General features: G+C 42.2%; 1 protein-coding gene across 13 annotated transcripts in view; it reads left to right on the top strand.

Annotated features, from left to right (window-relative positions):
* Positions 1–16,317, top strand: part of DOCK7 (dedicator of cytokinesis 7) — a 110,941-nt gene that overhangs the window by 67,986 nt on the left and 26,638 nt on the right. For 9 of the 13 annotated variants that reach the window (XM_081867102.1, XM_081867099.1, XM_081867094.1 and 6 more), the window contains exons 21-32: positions 646–810; positions 1,457–1,626; positions 3,745–3,837; positions 5,413–5,502; positions 7,519–7,614; positions 8,825–8,965; positions 9,134–9,247; positions 9,880–10,050; positions 11,369–11,508; positions 12,990–13,159; positions 14,366–14,520; positions 15,422–15,604. In XM_081867102.1, the coding sequence (XP_081723228.1) occupies positions 646–810; positions 1,457–1,626; positions 3,745–3,837; positions 5,413–5,502; positions 7,519–7,614; positions 8,825–8,965; positions 9,134–9,247; positions 9,880–10,050; positions 11,369–11,508; positions 12,990–13,159; positions 14,366–14,520; positions 15,422–15,604 (1,688 nt within the window). The remainder of the gene's footprint in view (positions 1–645; positions 811–1,456; positions 1,627–3,744; positions 3,838–5,412; positions 5,503–7,518; positions 7,615–8,824; positions 8,966–9,133; positions 9,248–9,879; positions 10,051–11,368; positions 11,509–12,989; positions 13,160–14,365; positions 14,521–15,421; positions 15,605–16,317) is intronic. The other 4 variants (XM_081867095.1, XM_081867096.1, XM_081867097.1 and 1 more) reach the window with 2 other exon arrangements.

Genomic DNA, 16,317 nt, shown 5'->3' with positions numbered 1-16,317 from the left:
CTTTTCATATGTATCACATATGTATGCTTGTTAGCTGTGGTAGAGGATTGAAATGGAAGGGAGCTAAACATTTTGACTGCAACAGTTAGTGATTTCCAGTTGGTGTCCTTTGATCAGTGGGGGTGTCCATTAATGGACGAGGAGGAGAGGCGATTTCTTTCCTTTTGCCACTCCTAGCACCTTAAAAAAATTCAGCTTCAGGCAGTTGAGAGATCTTCCAGAACAGGGTGGAAGGTGGAATGGGGGGAAGTGTAGGGGGAAGGAAGAAATGGCAAAAAATATCTCTCTTTCTATTCCGTTAGAAAACACCTCTGCTGCATCTAAAACCTTTTTGTGACCACAGTGCACCAATTTGGATTCCAATCTTTCTGATTGGCATGCTGCCTGAACCATTTCTTACCCAATTCCTTGATGGAACTTATAATTTATGCTATACAGTATAAACTATTCAGCATCCTAGAAAGACTTAATAATTCAAGTGCTTGCTCTCCCCACTAAGGGTTAAATTTCAAAATACTTAAGCTCCTCTGGAAATGTTTTTCATGAGAAATGAATGTGGGCTTAGCTTAAAAAAAAAAAAGCTGTTGTGATAGTGAGGTTACCTATATTGATAAATGTTGAACTGCTTGATTTATTTATTTTTAGTAAATCTGGGTCAAGCGTCTTTTGAAGCCATGGCCTCTATTGTAAACAGACTCCACAAAAACCTTGAAGGAAACCAAGACCAGCATGGCAGAAACAACCTCCTCACCTCATATATTTATTACGTTTTTCGCTTGCCAAACACCTTTCCCAATTCCCCATCTTCAGGTAGGTTCTCTTTTTGGGAGGTAAAGGTTGGAACTGCTGGGCATGCTTTTCCAGGTGTTAGTCGTCTTGGGGTTTGTCAGAGGCTGAGCCTAGTTTTTGCAAGAGAACATGTGAGTTAGTTGACACAAAGGGCGGTGCACACAACCATTGCTTCGATGCACCAGAGTCCCTAATGCTTCCCAGTTTCCACCTCCACATGGTTGCTCCCCATCTCCTGTCCACCCATGCTGAGTGGTCCCACAACCTCAAGGAACATATTTCTGTGGGATACAAGCAGCTTCAGCTGGAATGGGTGGTGTCAAAAGATCTTCCTTCCCTTGTGGTTTGTTGAATAAAGGCTCATCTGTTCAGGCTCTTTTCCTCACCACTGAGTAAGTGCAGGCATCTTGATGAAGGCACTGCATGAATTTCAGACCAGCTGGGGCTTCCAGTCCCTCCTTTGAAAGCTTCAAAGGCAATCATTTTCAGAGACCGATGGGAAGTGAAGGCAACACAAAGGATGACTTGAACCCAAGGGATCTGCCAACAGTGCCATTGAGGAAGCTGTGGAAGTGACTGGTACTTGAAGTGGAACTAGTGTTGGTTTGGTATACGGTATTCCGCCTCATGCCACCTTGTTGAGTTATATTGTGCTTCATTGTTTTAGGTTCAGGTGGCTTGGGAGGATCAGTCCATTACGCCACCATGGCTCGTTCTGCTGTCAGACCAGCAAGCCTAAACTTGAATCGCTCCAGGAGCCTTAGCAACAGCAACCCAGATATCTCTGGCACTCCAACCTCGCCTGATGATGAAGTCCGATCAATCATCGGGAGTAAGGTAGGATTGCACTTAGCTGAGGGTGATAGCCCAATATTTTTAATTCCTAAACCCTATTCAGGTAGTTAATCTCTTACATTTTCAAACCCCACTGAGGTCCAGGCAGTGTTTTCCGCCCTAAATTGGATGCAGCTTGTACTTTAAAATGTGCCGTGATGTCCTTGCTTGTTCAGGAAGGCAGCGCTCAAAGGGTGTTTGCAGCCGTAAGCAGGTTACTTTTCAAGGTGCTCTACCTGTACAAGGACAAAGGCAACGAAAGAGCAGACTCTTTTATTGTGAAGTTCTGACCTTTACTTTTTCCTTTCGGTCCAAATTATTTTATGAGCCACTTTAAAAGCGTTTTACACCCAGTTACATGAAAAATCAATCGAAGGCACTTTATTTTTTTAAGTCATCGCCCCGTTTGTATAAAAGGGCAAGATGGAAATGGAAGCACCAAAGAATTTAATAATTTTTGAATGATTAAAAAAAAAACCATTTCACCCCAAAAAGCGACACGTGTTGTTCTTATTAAACATTAAAGGCTTTGACTGGGAGAGCTCAGAATATTTAAGTATCCATTTGATGGTCTTGCTAATTAAACCACCTTGACCTTTTTGTGAAATGCCTGAGGGAGTGATGTGCACATGGAATTTACCTTGGATATGATAAGTTTTATGTGAGCTGCCTGGCCTTGAGTAATTTGGCAATAAAAATGGATAGAAGCTTTCTTACAGAAACATATTCTGCTTTTTAATAAGCTGGAAGGAGTAATGCGACAGCCTGGCAGAGATATTGTAAAACTCTGGGCACATCAAAATCAGTGGAAACCCTCAATTTTGCTTTGGAAGTGTCATGATTTCTTTCCCCGACCAAAATCTGATTTGGGGCTTTTTGCTATGCTTTTGAAATCCTGTTTTGCTTTAGAAAAAAATATAGATTGGGTCTAAATTATGGATTGGATTATTCCAGTTCGTGCCCTGCACCCAGGGGGTGAGGGAGTGTGAGGTGGGAGCTGGGGGAGTGGAAGGAGGAATACAATACAAGGACATGATTGGCACTCAGACTGGCCAATGGATTTTTAAAAGGCAGGTGGAACACCAACCAACCACAAACCGCATCTTACAGAAATTTTGATTGCAGGACTGTTCTTGCCCCAGCTTGTTGAACTTTAGTTACTGCAAGTTTCTAAACTCCTAAGAGTGCTTTCATATTGCTTCATGGTTTATAAATTTTGACTCTGAGACTTGGATTGTTTATTCATTATTTATCTGCCAGTGTTTGGTTCAGGGACCTTTGGTCCAAGTATAAAATGCCAACAGGATGGCTGTAGCAATTTACAGGAAACTAGGAAACTTTTGAAACAGCAATTTGGGTGCATCTGTGTTCAGATATCGATTTTTGTGTGCCCAGAAATGTATGTGGACAGGTTTCATTAGTCTGAGCTGGTGAAGAGAGGCCTGATGAGGCTACTTTCTTTGAAGTAATAAGATAAAATCCTTGTTACACCAACCGCTCAATAGTCTCAGTGGAGAGGTTATGTTAAGTAATATGTTTGAACATTGAATATGTAAGTTTATGTCTAAAGTCAATGGCTAGAACAAACACCATTAGATGTACTGCTGGATAAATGTTTAATGGTTCTTGTATTTGTTTAAAAACCCACAAAAATGGTTTCTTTAAGATGTAATCAATGACCCAAATTCAGGCAAAATTAGCTGCTCCTAAATCTCACTGAAATTTATAAGACAAGTTTAACTGCAACTCATTTATAAGTTCCACTAATTTCAGTGTGACTGGCTTTATTTGGATCTGGGCCTATAGATACAGCATCATACATATATTTATGAGAGTGCTTTTCTTATATATTTTTTAAAAATCAATAAAAATAGGGAAATTTGAAAAGATGCCCTTTATTGAAGATATCCATCTTTTTAGCATGTGAGCTCGTGTGTGATGAGGAAATGAGAGAAATAACCCGTTGGACTAAAACGTAGTTAGTTTTAACAGTACTAATTGTATGGAATGCACTCTGGGTTTCTTTGAAGGAATTGATTTTCTCTGTGTTTTCCTGTACTGTGTGGCATGCAACATGTAACATTTCTTTCCTTTCCCTGCTGCTTTCTGTTATATGCCCAGGGCTTAGACCGCTCCAATTCCTGGGTAAACACTGGTGTTCCAAAAGCTGCCCCATGGGGATCCAACCCCAGTCCAAGTGCAGAGACTACACAGGTGGTGTCTACATTAGAGCTTTCTTCTTGCCTTGGCTAATATTACCTTATAGAACATCTTATCCCCCCAAGTTTACACTGTGGTCTCCTTGACTTGCCTTTATCTATTTTGAAGAGTTCCATGTCCTCATTCCCCACCCCCACCACCGCCACACTGCATGAAAAACCACCCACTTGCCACCACTGTTTGTCCTCGCTTTGTGTTTCAGTTGTTTCTGGGTTTGTGAAATGATGATGCTATATAATTTATTTTCCTTTCCCCCTTTCTTTATAATCTACCACTACAAAAGTTCTGAATTGTTAGGTGACACATATTCCTAATGGAAACATGTACTAAGAATCCCCTCCCCCAAATATAAGTAGTTGTTGTTGTTGTTGTTGTTGTTGTTTTGGTAACATGACACTTTTCCTTTTTACCATTTTCATAATGCATTTTTCTTCCTCATCCACCCCTCCTCCTTTTGTCATGTGAATAGGTGACTGCAATTAAAACGGCATTGTTGTATATGCTAGATCTTCATCTCAGCTAATAACATTTGGATACTGTGGGGGGTGTCATAAGAGATACCTTTGTTGCAAAGTATGAACTATGTAGGGTCTTGACACTATAACCTTAGCTGCTTGCTTCTTAACACTGCATGATTATTGATTTATTGGATATTTGTACCAACAAATGAATGGGTTGAAGTCAGTTGAACATACCTCTCAGCTTTATCTACAAAAGCAAAACAACATTTTTTCAAGCCCAAACAAACCTGATAGAAATGAACATCATTCTAGTCAAAAAGCAGTCAAAATAAAAACCAGATTTAAGAATCAAAAAAGTCGCATTTAGAGCAATAACCATTGGTATTGGATTATACTTTGGAGGTAAGAACCCCGCATTTGTTTAAGCTGGAAGGAATGGCGCTGATATCTTAAAGTACACTGTTTTCTTAATATACACGTCAAGAGAATATAATGCTGCTACACACCAGTTTCATGCTTTGCAACAATACATATCTTTATGCAAAAACTTTGCACTTGATTTTAAAGAAGCCTGAGCCCTAAACCCTGCAGATGTTTTGCTAAACAAATTGCATTTGAGACTTTGTAAGCCATGGCTTATGAAGTCAGGGTCAAGCTCCCCTTCTCTCCCCTCTTCTCCTCATGCTGCACGACAGCTTTGGTGTAAAGATCCTGGTTTTTGTATCAAAACTGAGGAACAATGTCTTAATGTTGGTTAACAAACAAGGAAAATAAGCCGGGATTAGATCACATCCTGACTTAGTTTCTGATTTGTTAATGAACATTAAGCCAGAATTCCACAGTGTGGAATGGTTTCCATGCCCAAATTGGATGGAGGTGGAAGGGAAGGATGCTTGGCCCCTGCACTCATTCCCAGCTTCATAAATCTTGTCTTATGATTCCTCAAATGATTGTCCGGACTGGGCCTTTATTTGACGAGATGCACAAAAGAATTTGATACCTGGATGTTTCTGTTTACTTTGTTGATGTGCGTAGCCCCCGAACTGCAAATGTCACCCGCAACCAACTTTAATGTGCTGTCATCATTCATTCATTTCCCACTCTGTAGGCTACAGACCGAAGTTGTAATCGTATGTCTTCGCACACAGAGACGTCAAGTTTCTTACAAACATTAACAGGACGGTTGCCAACTAAAAAGGTAGATTTTAGTGAAGACAATTTAAACATTGTATGGAAGGCAGGGAAGTTTTAAGTCACTATAAACCATTAAAGCCATCACACTTTAGTGGGTTCCCTGCCTTTGTGTCTTGATTTTGAGAGTGCTGAGTCAGCTTAGAGCCAAGGTTGCTCAGTTAAAAATCAGGGCTTCAGGCTGTCATAAAACGTTTCAGAAGATTCACTTATGGTTTCAAAAGAGTTCCCCTCTCCAATTTTAAACAATTCTCTCAATAATTGTACAAAGATTTAAGCAGATGCGCAAGAAATGTGGGCTCTGCAGTGGCTCCCACAGACCATTATCTGTCTTGGTTTTTCACAAGTTTTGGAGCGAATAAATGAGAGCCAGAAAAAACTCCTGCCATCTTTTCCATCATCCTTCCCATTCATTCTTTACTTCTTCTAAGCGAGGGGAAGAGATAATAGCACTGCTAAACTTTTATCCTGCTAGGAACCTCCCCAAGCAGGTCTTTTCCACCTACCGCAACGGAAGGTAGGGGAGGAACAAACAGGAGCTCCTTCCTGTCAAGTACCTTCCAGGGATGAACTGTTTCCCTCCTCTGCCTCCTATCTTCTTCCGGGAGGCTGTTTGTGCTTCAGAACTGTATCTTACATTTAGTTTCAGCAGCACTCTACCCACATGCCAAAGCATAAATTGCATTTTTAACACCGCTGAGGGAAGTGTTTGTTCTAATGTTGCAGGGGCCTCATGGTTCCATAGAATAACAGAATTGTAGAATTGGAAGGGGACCCTGCGGGTCATCTAGTCCAACTCCCTGCAATGCAGGAATCTCAACTAAATCATACATGTCAAGTGGCCAGTCAACCTCTGCTGTTCTGTCTTATGCCCCTCTGGTAAGATCAAAATGAGAGAGAGGAGCATGTTGTCAGAAGCAACTGTGATAGCATGATTATGTTCACTCTAGCAGTGTCCCTCTCACCTCCCCCAGGCTTAGGAATGAACTACTTCCTTATGAAAGCCTGATTTTTAAAAATGAAACAAAACAACAAAACATCCCTACATAAGTAGCTGTCAATTATGCCCCTTTGTGGTGCCAAGATAAGAAAAACAAGAGGGAAGGCAACAATTCACGAACCAGAAGAGAGAAGCTCATGATGATTTATTCAGCCTAATGCCTTATGTTTATAATCTTTGCCAGAATCACAGAGCAAATTATAATTTGCTTTGATAAAGTATCATCCTGTGTACCTTAGAGGTTCTCCTTTTCTTGATTCTGTTACGAAAAGGCTAGGCAAAATGTTTAAAACTAAAGCAAGCATTTTGAGGGAAAAAGAGTGATTTAAAAAAAAAAAACCCACTGATAATAAAATTCTGGACCAAGGTGATGTGAAATATTTCTCTCACACAGTACACACTGTGGTCTGATGTTGTTCCCCAAGTATTTCATCAAAGCACATTTACCATTGCTGTTCCCTTCACACTCGTTGTTTTGCTTACTCTCATCCTTCACTGTGACTGTGTTCGGACATAAATGCTTAACCATGATTTAGCTTTATGAGAATGAGCTTGGCCTCCCCCTGGACTCGCCACTTCTCCACTATGCCTGTGAAGAGGAGACTAGAAGCTTCCACTTTTTAGATTAAGTACAGTTTAATACATCATTCAAACCTTAAACTGGTTAATCTTGACTATGGTTAGGGAAAAGAAGCCAACTTCATATTTGTTTCTGTCCACCATAGTTAAGACTTAACCACAGTTCATTCATGTTTGAATGACACAACAAGCTTTGCTTAATTATAATAATAAAAAACAGAATCAAAAGCTTCCAGATTCCTCTATATATCTGCATTGGGGAAGGCGAGAGGGATCATATGAGCTAAGGGAAGCTAGACTTGTTCTCTTAAGTCTAATAATGCTTTAGTATTATGTCCACACCAACCCTGTGTGTCCACTGTTACTGCTGTGGTCTTTTTAATGGATTGTGTGTTTGAAAATTATCATGCAACTGATACCGAATGTGAATTTGAATCTGGCTAGCTTTTTCATGAAGAACTGGCCTTACAGTGGGTTGTCTGCAGTGGGAGTGTACGGGAGGCAGCTCTCCAGCAAGCGTGGTTCTTCTTCGAGCTTATGGTAAGAGAACAAGGAAATCTGCTTCATTTTCTCTCTCTTCTGTTTCACCTTAATTCCACTGATTTCCCAGGTGCTTGTGCTAGTGCAACACTTGAAATGCCCTTGAATAATTCCACTAGGTAGTGTGAATTAGAGATGAGACAGGACCTTGGAGGAGGGAGGGTGGCAGACGGCTTCTCAAAAACAGTTTTGCAGAGTCTCCTCAGTGATGAGAAGGGGCTCAGAAGAGTGTAGAGAAATGTTTGTGGGGGCATCCCCATTGCGAAGGCAGCTGTGAGAATGCTCCATGACTTGCAGCCATTTCGTTCAAGGTGCTGTGGGTGACGATGGTCAGCATGGTTGGGTGCTGCCAAGGACTACATTCCAGGAGGGGGCCTATTGCCCAGCCCTGTTATTTACTATCTGCTTATGTTCACTTGTTTTCCCCCGAGTGGGCAGTGCCATGAGCCTTCATCTTTCTTCTGGCCAGTGGTTCAGATTGGGCCCAGAGCGAGAGGAGGTGTGAATGGGGAACAGCGACAGTGGTGTTGAGAAGAAAGGCCACTCAGGAAGGAGATACCACTGAAAGCCTCTTATTAAAGGGCCCCACAAAATTTGGAGCCAGCACCGGTTTCATTGCTCACTCTTGCATTGTGGCAAGGCAGGGAACAGGTCTTCTGATTGGCTATGTGGGGCTTTGACTTCACCATGTAGGAAGCTTGTCTTATACTGAGTCAGACCTTTGGTCTATCTAGCTCAGTATTGCATACACTGACTGGCAGCAGTTCTCCAGGATTCCAGACTGGGTATATATCAAGTCCTACCTGGGGATACTGGGGATTGAACCTGGGACCTTCTGCATGCAAATCAGATGCTGTACCATTGAGCTTTGGCTCTACTTACTGTGTAATTTTAAGAAGAAATAAAAAGGGAAAGCATAGCTCAGAAGAAGCAGCAGCAGCAGCTTGGGCTGGGAGCAGGCACACGCACAAAAAATAAATTTGAAAGGAGAGGACAGGATGTATTTTGCCCCACTTGAAACACCAGGAAATGTTTAGAGGTGAAAATTCTGCCCCTCACCAAACAGGATGGATCTGTAGCTATTGTTGTGACTGGTTTGTGTTAAAGAAAGGCATCAAAACACAGTGCTATCTATCCATGGCTGATTTTTTTCTCTCCCGACCCTCTCCACTTGCAGCTGACTGCAACTTATAATATATGTTCCCTCCAGGTAAAAAGTATGGTGCATCATTTGTATTTTGCTGACAAACTCGATGCTCCAAGGAAGAATCGTTTTCCGGAGCGCTTCATGGATGACATAGCTGCTCTGGTCAGCACAATTGCCAGTGATATAGTCTCCCGGTTTCAGAAGGTAATGGAAGAAGTTCAGCCGTGCTCTTGTCAAAATTTTAACCGCTGATTCTGAACGATAACTTCCAGATGATGCAAGACATATTCTTGGATGAGGGCCTTAGCATGAAGCCTCAGTGTTTATCTCTGTTCCTTTCCTTTCATTCCCTTCTGCCCCACCCCAATGTAGGATGCTGAAATGATTGAAAGGCTCAACACTAGCTTAGCCTTCTTCCTAAACGATCTGCTCACTGTTATGGACAGAGGATTTGTCTTCAGCCTTACTAAGGTGTACTACAAACAGGTAAAGTCTCCGGATAAAAAGAGGTGGGGATGGGTTGGCGTGAGGTGAAAGCAGAGAATCTTTGGAAACTGCAGCAGGGAAGGGGAAAGGAGGAGAGTAGGAGCAGAAGGAAAGTTCATCTCTGGAGCAGAATTCGTCAGAGCAGATGCCTGGTGGAGTGACAGGAGCTTCACTTTCAGTTGTCAATTTGAGGCTGGCATTTTCAGGGGAGGCCAGGGCACTGGGCCAGTTTGACATCTGGTGGGAGGGCATTCCACAGAGTGGGTGGTGCAACTACCGAAATGCCTTCTGTCTGGTTCCCTATAGCTTCACTTCTCTCAGTGAAGGAACCACCAAAAGGCCCTTGGAGCTGGACCTCAGTGTCCAGGCTGAACGATGGGGGTGGAGATGCTCCTTCAGATATACAGGGCTGAAACCGTGTAGGGCTTTAAAGCTCAGCACCAACACTTTGAATTGTGCTCGGAAATGTACTGGGAGCCAATGTAGGTCTTTTAGGATGTGTTATGTGGTCCTGGTGGCTGCTGCCAGTCAGTCTAGCAGCCGCATGCAGGATTAATTGTAGCTGTAATTTCTGTGCGGCAGTGGCTTCTTGTGGCCTGTAACTCTTTAACTGTTTTCCCCGTCTTTACAAGGTGTCATCCAAGCTTTATTCCTTACCCAACCCGAGCACCCTTGTGTCCTTGAGGTTGGATTTCCTCCGCATCGTCTGCAGCCATGAACACTACGTTACTCTGAATTTACCATGCAGCCTGTTGACACCCCCAGCATCCCCGTCACCTTCCGTGTCTTCCGCAACATCTCAGGTGAGCAGGGTGCCTAGAAAAGACATTGCTTGCCTTGTGGGAAGAACAACCCAGTGTGTGGTGGCAGCACTTGTAGAATGTGTACTTGTAGTACCTTTTCCAAGTACTGTTCTTCTTTGAATGTAGGTTATCCTTTGGTGCTCATTTGTATAATCAGCATGCAGACTCACTGAGGAAAGTGCTTTAAATCAGGCTTCCTCAAACTTGGCCCTCTAGATGTTTTGAGACTACGATTCCCATCATCCCTGACCACTGGGCCTGCTAGCTAGGGATCATGGGAGCTGTAGGCCAAAAAACATCTGGAGGGCCGAGTTTGAGGAAGCCTGCTTTGAAATATATGGGTGCTGGACAACCAGGAGAACAGAGAATCTCCTAGGGAAAGGCAAGCACCATTTTGAGCATAGCACCTCTATCTTTACTGGATAAAGCCAGCCAGGTTGACTGGCAGAGGACTAGATGGTACAGCACTCACCAAGCATCCTAAGGTCAGTGTCCACCACGATAATTAAGAGCCTTTTCAGAAAACCTTTTTCAACCTTTTTCCACTTGTAGTTGTCGTGTCCTGTTGAGATCAACTATTGGTTAAGAATAAGAAGACAGATTTACTCTTATTATAAGCCTTGCACTTAAAAACAATTATTGTTTGTTTGTTTTTTACACAAACTGGAGGGAATTTGTCTCATGTGGTTATTACAGCATAAATGCTCTATGTAAAACGCTGTAGAGCTTAGATAAATCCAATTTTTGAAAGAATGTGAACCGCATGCAATTCATGACCAAGCTTACCTGTTGCATACAAATTAAATAAGGTGAACGGAAAGAAAATCTATATTGCACATTTTAATATTGCACATTGTTGGAGCAGTAAAACGTAACTCACAGCAGGTATACTATATGTATATGAAGATAATTTAAGTTGTGCATAACTGTCTGTACTGCTTGTATATTTCATGCTCCTTGACTTTGTATTTAAGTTTTTAGGAAGAGGAGAAGGAGGATGGAAAAAACTTTATCATAGGGTGTAGCTCATGAATTGGGAAAATTCTGGCTTCACTTACTGGAAATACAGAAAAATAGAGAGCAGTGTTTGTGAGAGCTTAGCAGAGTGTATGTGGAGTCTTTCAGAGTTCTGTAAATAAAAGTCTTAAGTATGTTATACAAGACTCTTGTTTACAGTTGCTCCAGCCACATTTATAGGATTACCCAAATGGTCTGTTCGTAAAATGTAACCTGTCCGGAGGACAGTGCAGTCTATACGTTGCAGTCTGAAATACATACAATAAAACTTAACAAAGGTTGGTGTTTGTTTCCATAACAGAGTTCTGGTTTCTCAACGAATGTCCAAGACCAGAAGATTGCAAATATGTTTGAACTGTCCGTGCCTTTCCGCCAGCAGCACTACTTGTCAGGCCTGGTGCTTACTGAGCTGACTGTCATTTTGGATCCTGATGCAGAAGGGTGAGTTTTACAATTATTCTGGGCGGGATGGAATAATTCAAAGAAGATCTAATGTTTCACAAGCAGAATTCTGCCTTAGGCAGGGCTGTGTTCAAATGTGATATTAGAGGGAAAAGAAAGGAAACAGGTTCTTCCTCAAGTCCCAGCCACTCTCCAGCTCAGCACCTCTGCTTTGATTGCTATCCAAAGATCTTCCCTACCAGAGCAGCCTTTTTATATCAGTATTATGGGCAGCCATGTATATACAGGGTGAGAGTGTAGGCTTCTCCATAAACATAGTCACTTTCATGGTGTTCCATCTACCACAAGATTGAATTCAGTGCTAGTTCTACTGAGCATAGACCCACTGAAGCTGATGGACATGGCTAATTTAGGTTTATTAATTTCAGCAGGTTACAACCCATAGAGTCAATGAGAACCCTATTGGTGCATGGAGCTCTGGATCACAGCCAAAGTGTAGTAGTATTAAGATTTGATTGCCATAGACCTGGGCACTAATTTCCTCTTTGAAACTAATTGTGTTCATGCAGGTTAATAAAAATCTGACCGTTTCCGTTAACCCCAGCTACAAAGGGGTGTGTGGTCCCTGCCCTCAAATCTGCAGGCAGATTTGCAACTCTGTAATTGGCTTACATTTATGTTATAGATAACCCCATCTGGCAAATAGAAGGTCTGTGTTTTTAACGTGGTTTCTGATTCCCCAGGCAGCCTGTTGTAGTGCCTTGTAAATAAAAGCACCTCTTTGCATGTGTGTAGTCTTCAGTACGTGGATATTTAGGTTGCAAGCCACACTTCCGGATCATCACAAGTTGTGGTGGCCACCAGGGACTCTGGATGCAGCAACTAAGGCAAAGATGCAGAAGTCTGATAAGAAATTTACGAAATGGAGCAAAGAGGCAGGAAGTGGTAAGGGAGCCATAGCAACCAAGTATATAGCCGGCAGGAGAAAAAGGAACAGTAGGGGCATCTATAAGCAACCCCTGCTCCCATTGACTGGGCTTTGGGAGAACCACCATTGGTTGACCTTCTGCTTATTGACCCATTACTTTCACTATGCCGGTTGACTGAAAAGCATTTGCTCCATTGATCTGTGTGGAGACAGGAGAGAAGCATCTGTAAAACTGGTTCACACTTTTAGCTCCTGCAAAGGTGGTGGGAGCTAAATCCATGTTTGAGGGCCACTTGACTAATGTTAAAGGGTTTGCATATCTACAAATCCTGTTTCAGTGGTTAAACCAGGGGCCATGAAATTGCCAGCTCCATGACCATGATTCATTTACCACTTCACTGCAGGTGACAAAACACTGGCATCTTTTAATACAGGGGTGCAACTGTAAGACACACTGCACACACAGACAAAAGCGGTATCAGTAAGCGTAAGCGTGTTGGTGTAAGTGTGTTGGTGTAGGTGTGTGTTTACCAAGTCTTATCTGCTCTAAAACTATTAACTAATCCTTCCAACCCTACTCGTATCTTAACAGTTTGTTTGGATTGCATAAGAAAGTCATCAACATGGTACACAACTTGCTGTCCAGCCATGACTCCGACCCACGGTACTCTGACCCACAGGTAAAGGCCCGGGTGGCTACACTGTACCTGCCTCTGATTGGTGTGATCATGGAGAGTGTGCCCCAGCTGTATGATTTCACAGGTATTTCGTATGCTTTTTTTCCCCTTTTGCATTAAGAAAAATGGCAGATTAACTGCCAGACATGTTGTGCTGCTGCCTGAGTTCTGTCTTTCACTTGAACAAATAACTTAAAAACAAACCAAGGGATTCCTCAGTGACATCCAGGAAATGAGTGCTTAAATCTTCAGGAAATTTGCATCAGCGATTAAATTTTGCACATAGTCCCAAAGCTACACAGAGCAGAATGTGTGCCAATGTCTTCTCCACTGACCTGTTGCTATCTCATGTTGAGTTCTTACTTATTTTATTTCTAACACACACACCCCTTTTCATCAAAATGTAATGTCAAGTTGGAATACAGTCACATCAATAATAAAGCACAACAAAAATAAAACCCACAGCAATTGAGCTTTAATGGCAGATGCAGTCAGATCTGGGCCAATTGATCAGATCCCCTCCAAGCCTTGCTGAAAAAGAAATTTAGTGGAAAGTGGGCCTCATACAAGATGATAATTGAGTGGGCTCACTGACTGAAATGTTGGGTTTGTCTGTACACCAGTATTTTAACAGCCTGAAAGTGCAAGATACAGTTCTGCTGTTTAAGCTAAGCACATCTAACTTTACAAATTTTCTGTATGGAATTGGTGTTGGTCCCAGATTTTGAAAGGCCCTTGAGCAAAAAGTCCACTTTCCTGCCAGTGTGTCCATTCCCTGTCCATTTACCTTAGATCTCTGGGCCCAGTTTGTACCATAGTCCAGGAGTATAGTTTTCCTTCTCCTTGTTCTTGTTACTGTTGGCATGCCTGAGGAGGCCAGGGAACAGGCAACAACAATGAGGAAGAGGAGGAGAACTGGGGATCTCTAGGGGTCACAGTGGGGCACCAGCTAGAATGGCAGCTGCCTGACAATGCCAACTCCTGACAACAAACCTACAGTGCTGGACTGCATAGAAGGAGGCAGGTTCATATGTTTCTATTGGCAAACTGTTTGCATGATTGGTATTCTAAACCCAGGGAAAGAGGCAATGCCACACTTTCATCCAGATAACTTAGGAGTGTACCTTGAACATAGCTTTACTTGCTCACTTGCAGTCCAGTGTGAAAGGCGTTATTACTGCTTAGCCTCCAAGTTAAACAATACTTAAGGGAAAAATTTGGGAGGGTGGTAGCTGAGTGGGATAACCTTGTTGCAGTGGTGATTCATTGGGAATTGCTTGTTTCTCTACAGAAAACCACAACCAGCGTGGACGGCCAAGCTGCACAGCAGTGGAGGACTATGAGAGCGAGGGTGGAAGCATGATAAGCCAGACGGTTGCCATGGCTATTGCAGGAACCTCCGTCCCACAACTCACCCGTCCCAGCAGTTTTCTCCTAACATCATCGGTATAGAGAAGTGTTTTTCCTCTAGAACGCCTGTGAACAGACAAATGCGCATGTCCTGTGTTTGCAAAGCAGCAAGAGTGGGTGGCAGTCCTGATCACAGAACAGATGGCACTACTCTCTCTTGAAACATAGAGGGTGGGTGGGAGGAGGTGACAGATAGATTGTGCTGCAGCAAAATTATCTCTGTTCCTGGGAGATAGTGGTGTAATAATAAACTCTTTGGCTGCACATCAAGATTTAAAACCTTGCTTCTCCATTGTGAAACACATTTTTAGTTAAAATTCAGAGGAGTTGCATTAGGTCTGTTCAATCAGTTTGAGTATTTTGGTGCCTACTGATGTCTATCCTGTGTGGATATTGTGTGCTCCTTTAGATGGCTTAGCATTTTATATATATATATATTTTTAAAATGTGTGTTTTATACTTCATTATTTCAAATCACTTCAGGATAGCAGTGTGAAGCAATGGTTAAAATGTAGCAAACTACCTAAACTATTTAATTAATTAATTTTAAATGGATTTCTATTCCATTTTTAAATATATTTCTCAAGAAAGCAGATGATAGACAGACAGATAGATGATAGGTAGATAGATAGATAGATAGATAGATAGATAGATAGATAGATGATAGAATTGAAGTGATATATAGTTCACAGTGATCCACTTCATGGCTATGCCAGTACTTAAAACCAGTGTAATAATTACAATAATGTTATTATTTATATAACTTGGCTGTCCCATAGAATATTTAAGGCACAATAAAACATACAAATAATAATAATTAATAATTAAAATAAATTCAACCAAACTCCTTCCAGAAGAACAGAAGAGTAGCTGGTTGAGTAATATTCCAAACAGAAGAAGTGGTCCTGATTCTAACTGGTTCTTCCTGTGTCTTCAGACAAATAGGCAACATTCAACATTTTCAGCCGAGTCAAGTCGGAACCTTCTCATCTGCCTCTTGTGGGTCCTGAAGAACGCTGATGAAAGTGTCCTACAAAAATGGTTCACGGACCTTTCTGTGCTGCAGCTTAATCGTTTACTGGATTTGCTCTACCTCTGTGTTTCTTGCTTCGAATACAAGGTATAGTAGCAGCGAGACAATTATGCTCACATGCTTTTCAGAGAAGTGAAGCAGTACAGGCAGGAAGCAGTTTACATGTGTCTGATTGATGTGCGATCATGTACATGCTCATCGCTGCCAGCCTAGAAGTGGCCGGAACATGGGGCAGGGCAAGTTTGGCTTATTCATGCTCTGTCAACATACGCAGGGGTCAGGAACAGCACCCTCACACAAAATGGTTGCTGCTGAATTCAGAACCACACAACCATTACTCAGTTAAAAGTGGATCTTCTAATAATGATTCCTTCGTGTTTCTCACCCTTTAAGTCTCCACCAAACCGAATTCCCATCAGAAAGGGAAACTAAATTCCTGTTTTTGAGCTTCTAGAGTCTTTGCCCTGCTTTGCTCAGCATACAATCCTTGGTTGGGATTGTACCCACTGAACATTCTTGAGAGCCATTGAGTTAGTACCATCTCCTCCCTGTTTGCTGGGAAGGGTCTTTCTCTGCTTTGCTGAAGGAACAACTGATTGATTCCCATTTCTCCATGATTCACAATTCTCTAGTTAGCCAAGGATAGGCAAGAACGCAAACGTAGGATGATTCAACACTACCAGTGCTATTTTTCTAGGAAAACGAGGTGCCGGAACTTACCATGAATGCTTCCCTCATTCTTTTAGAATGACAGTGGCGTCCCACCTGAGAAGTGCCGGAACTGAGTTCCGGCAAGTTCC

Source organism: Podarcis erhardii (genome assembly GCF_964252035.2).
Source record: "Podarcis erhardii genome assembly, chromosome: 6".
Taxonomy (NCBI): domain Eukaryota; kingdom Metazoa; phylum Chordata; class Lepidosauria; order Squamata; family Lacertidae; genus Podarcis; species Podarcis erhardii.
This window is presented reverse-complemented; position numbering and strand designations above follow the sequence as displayed.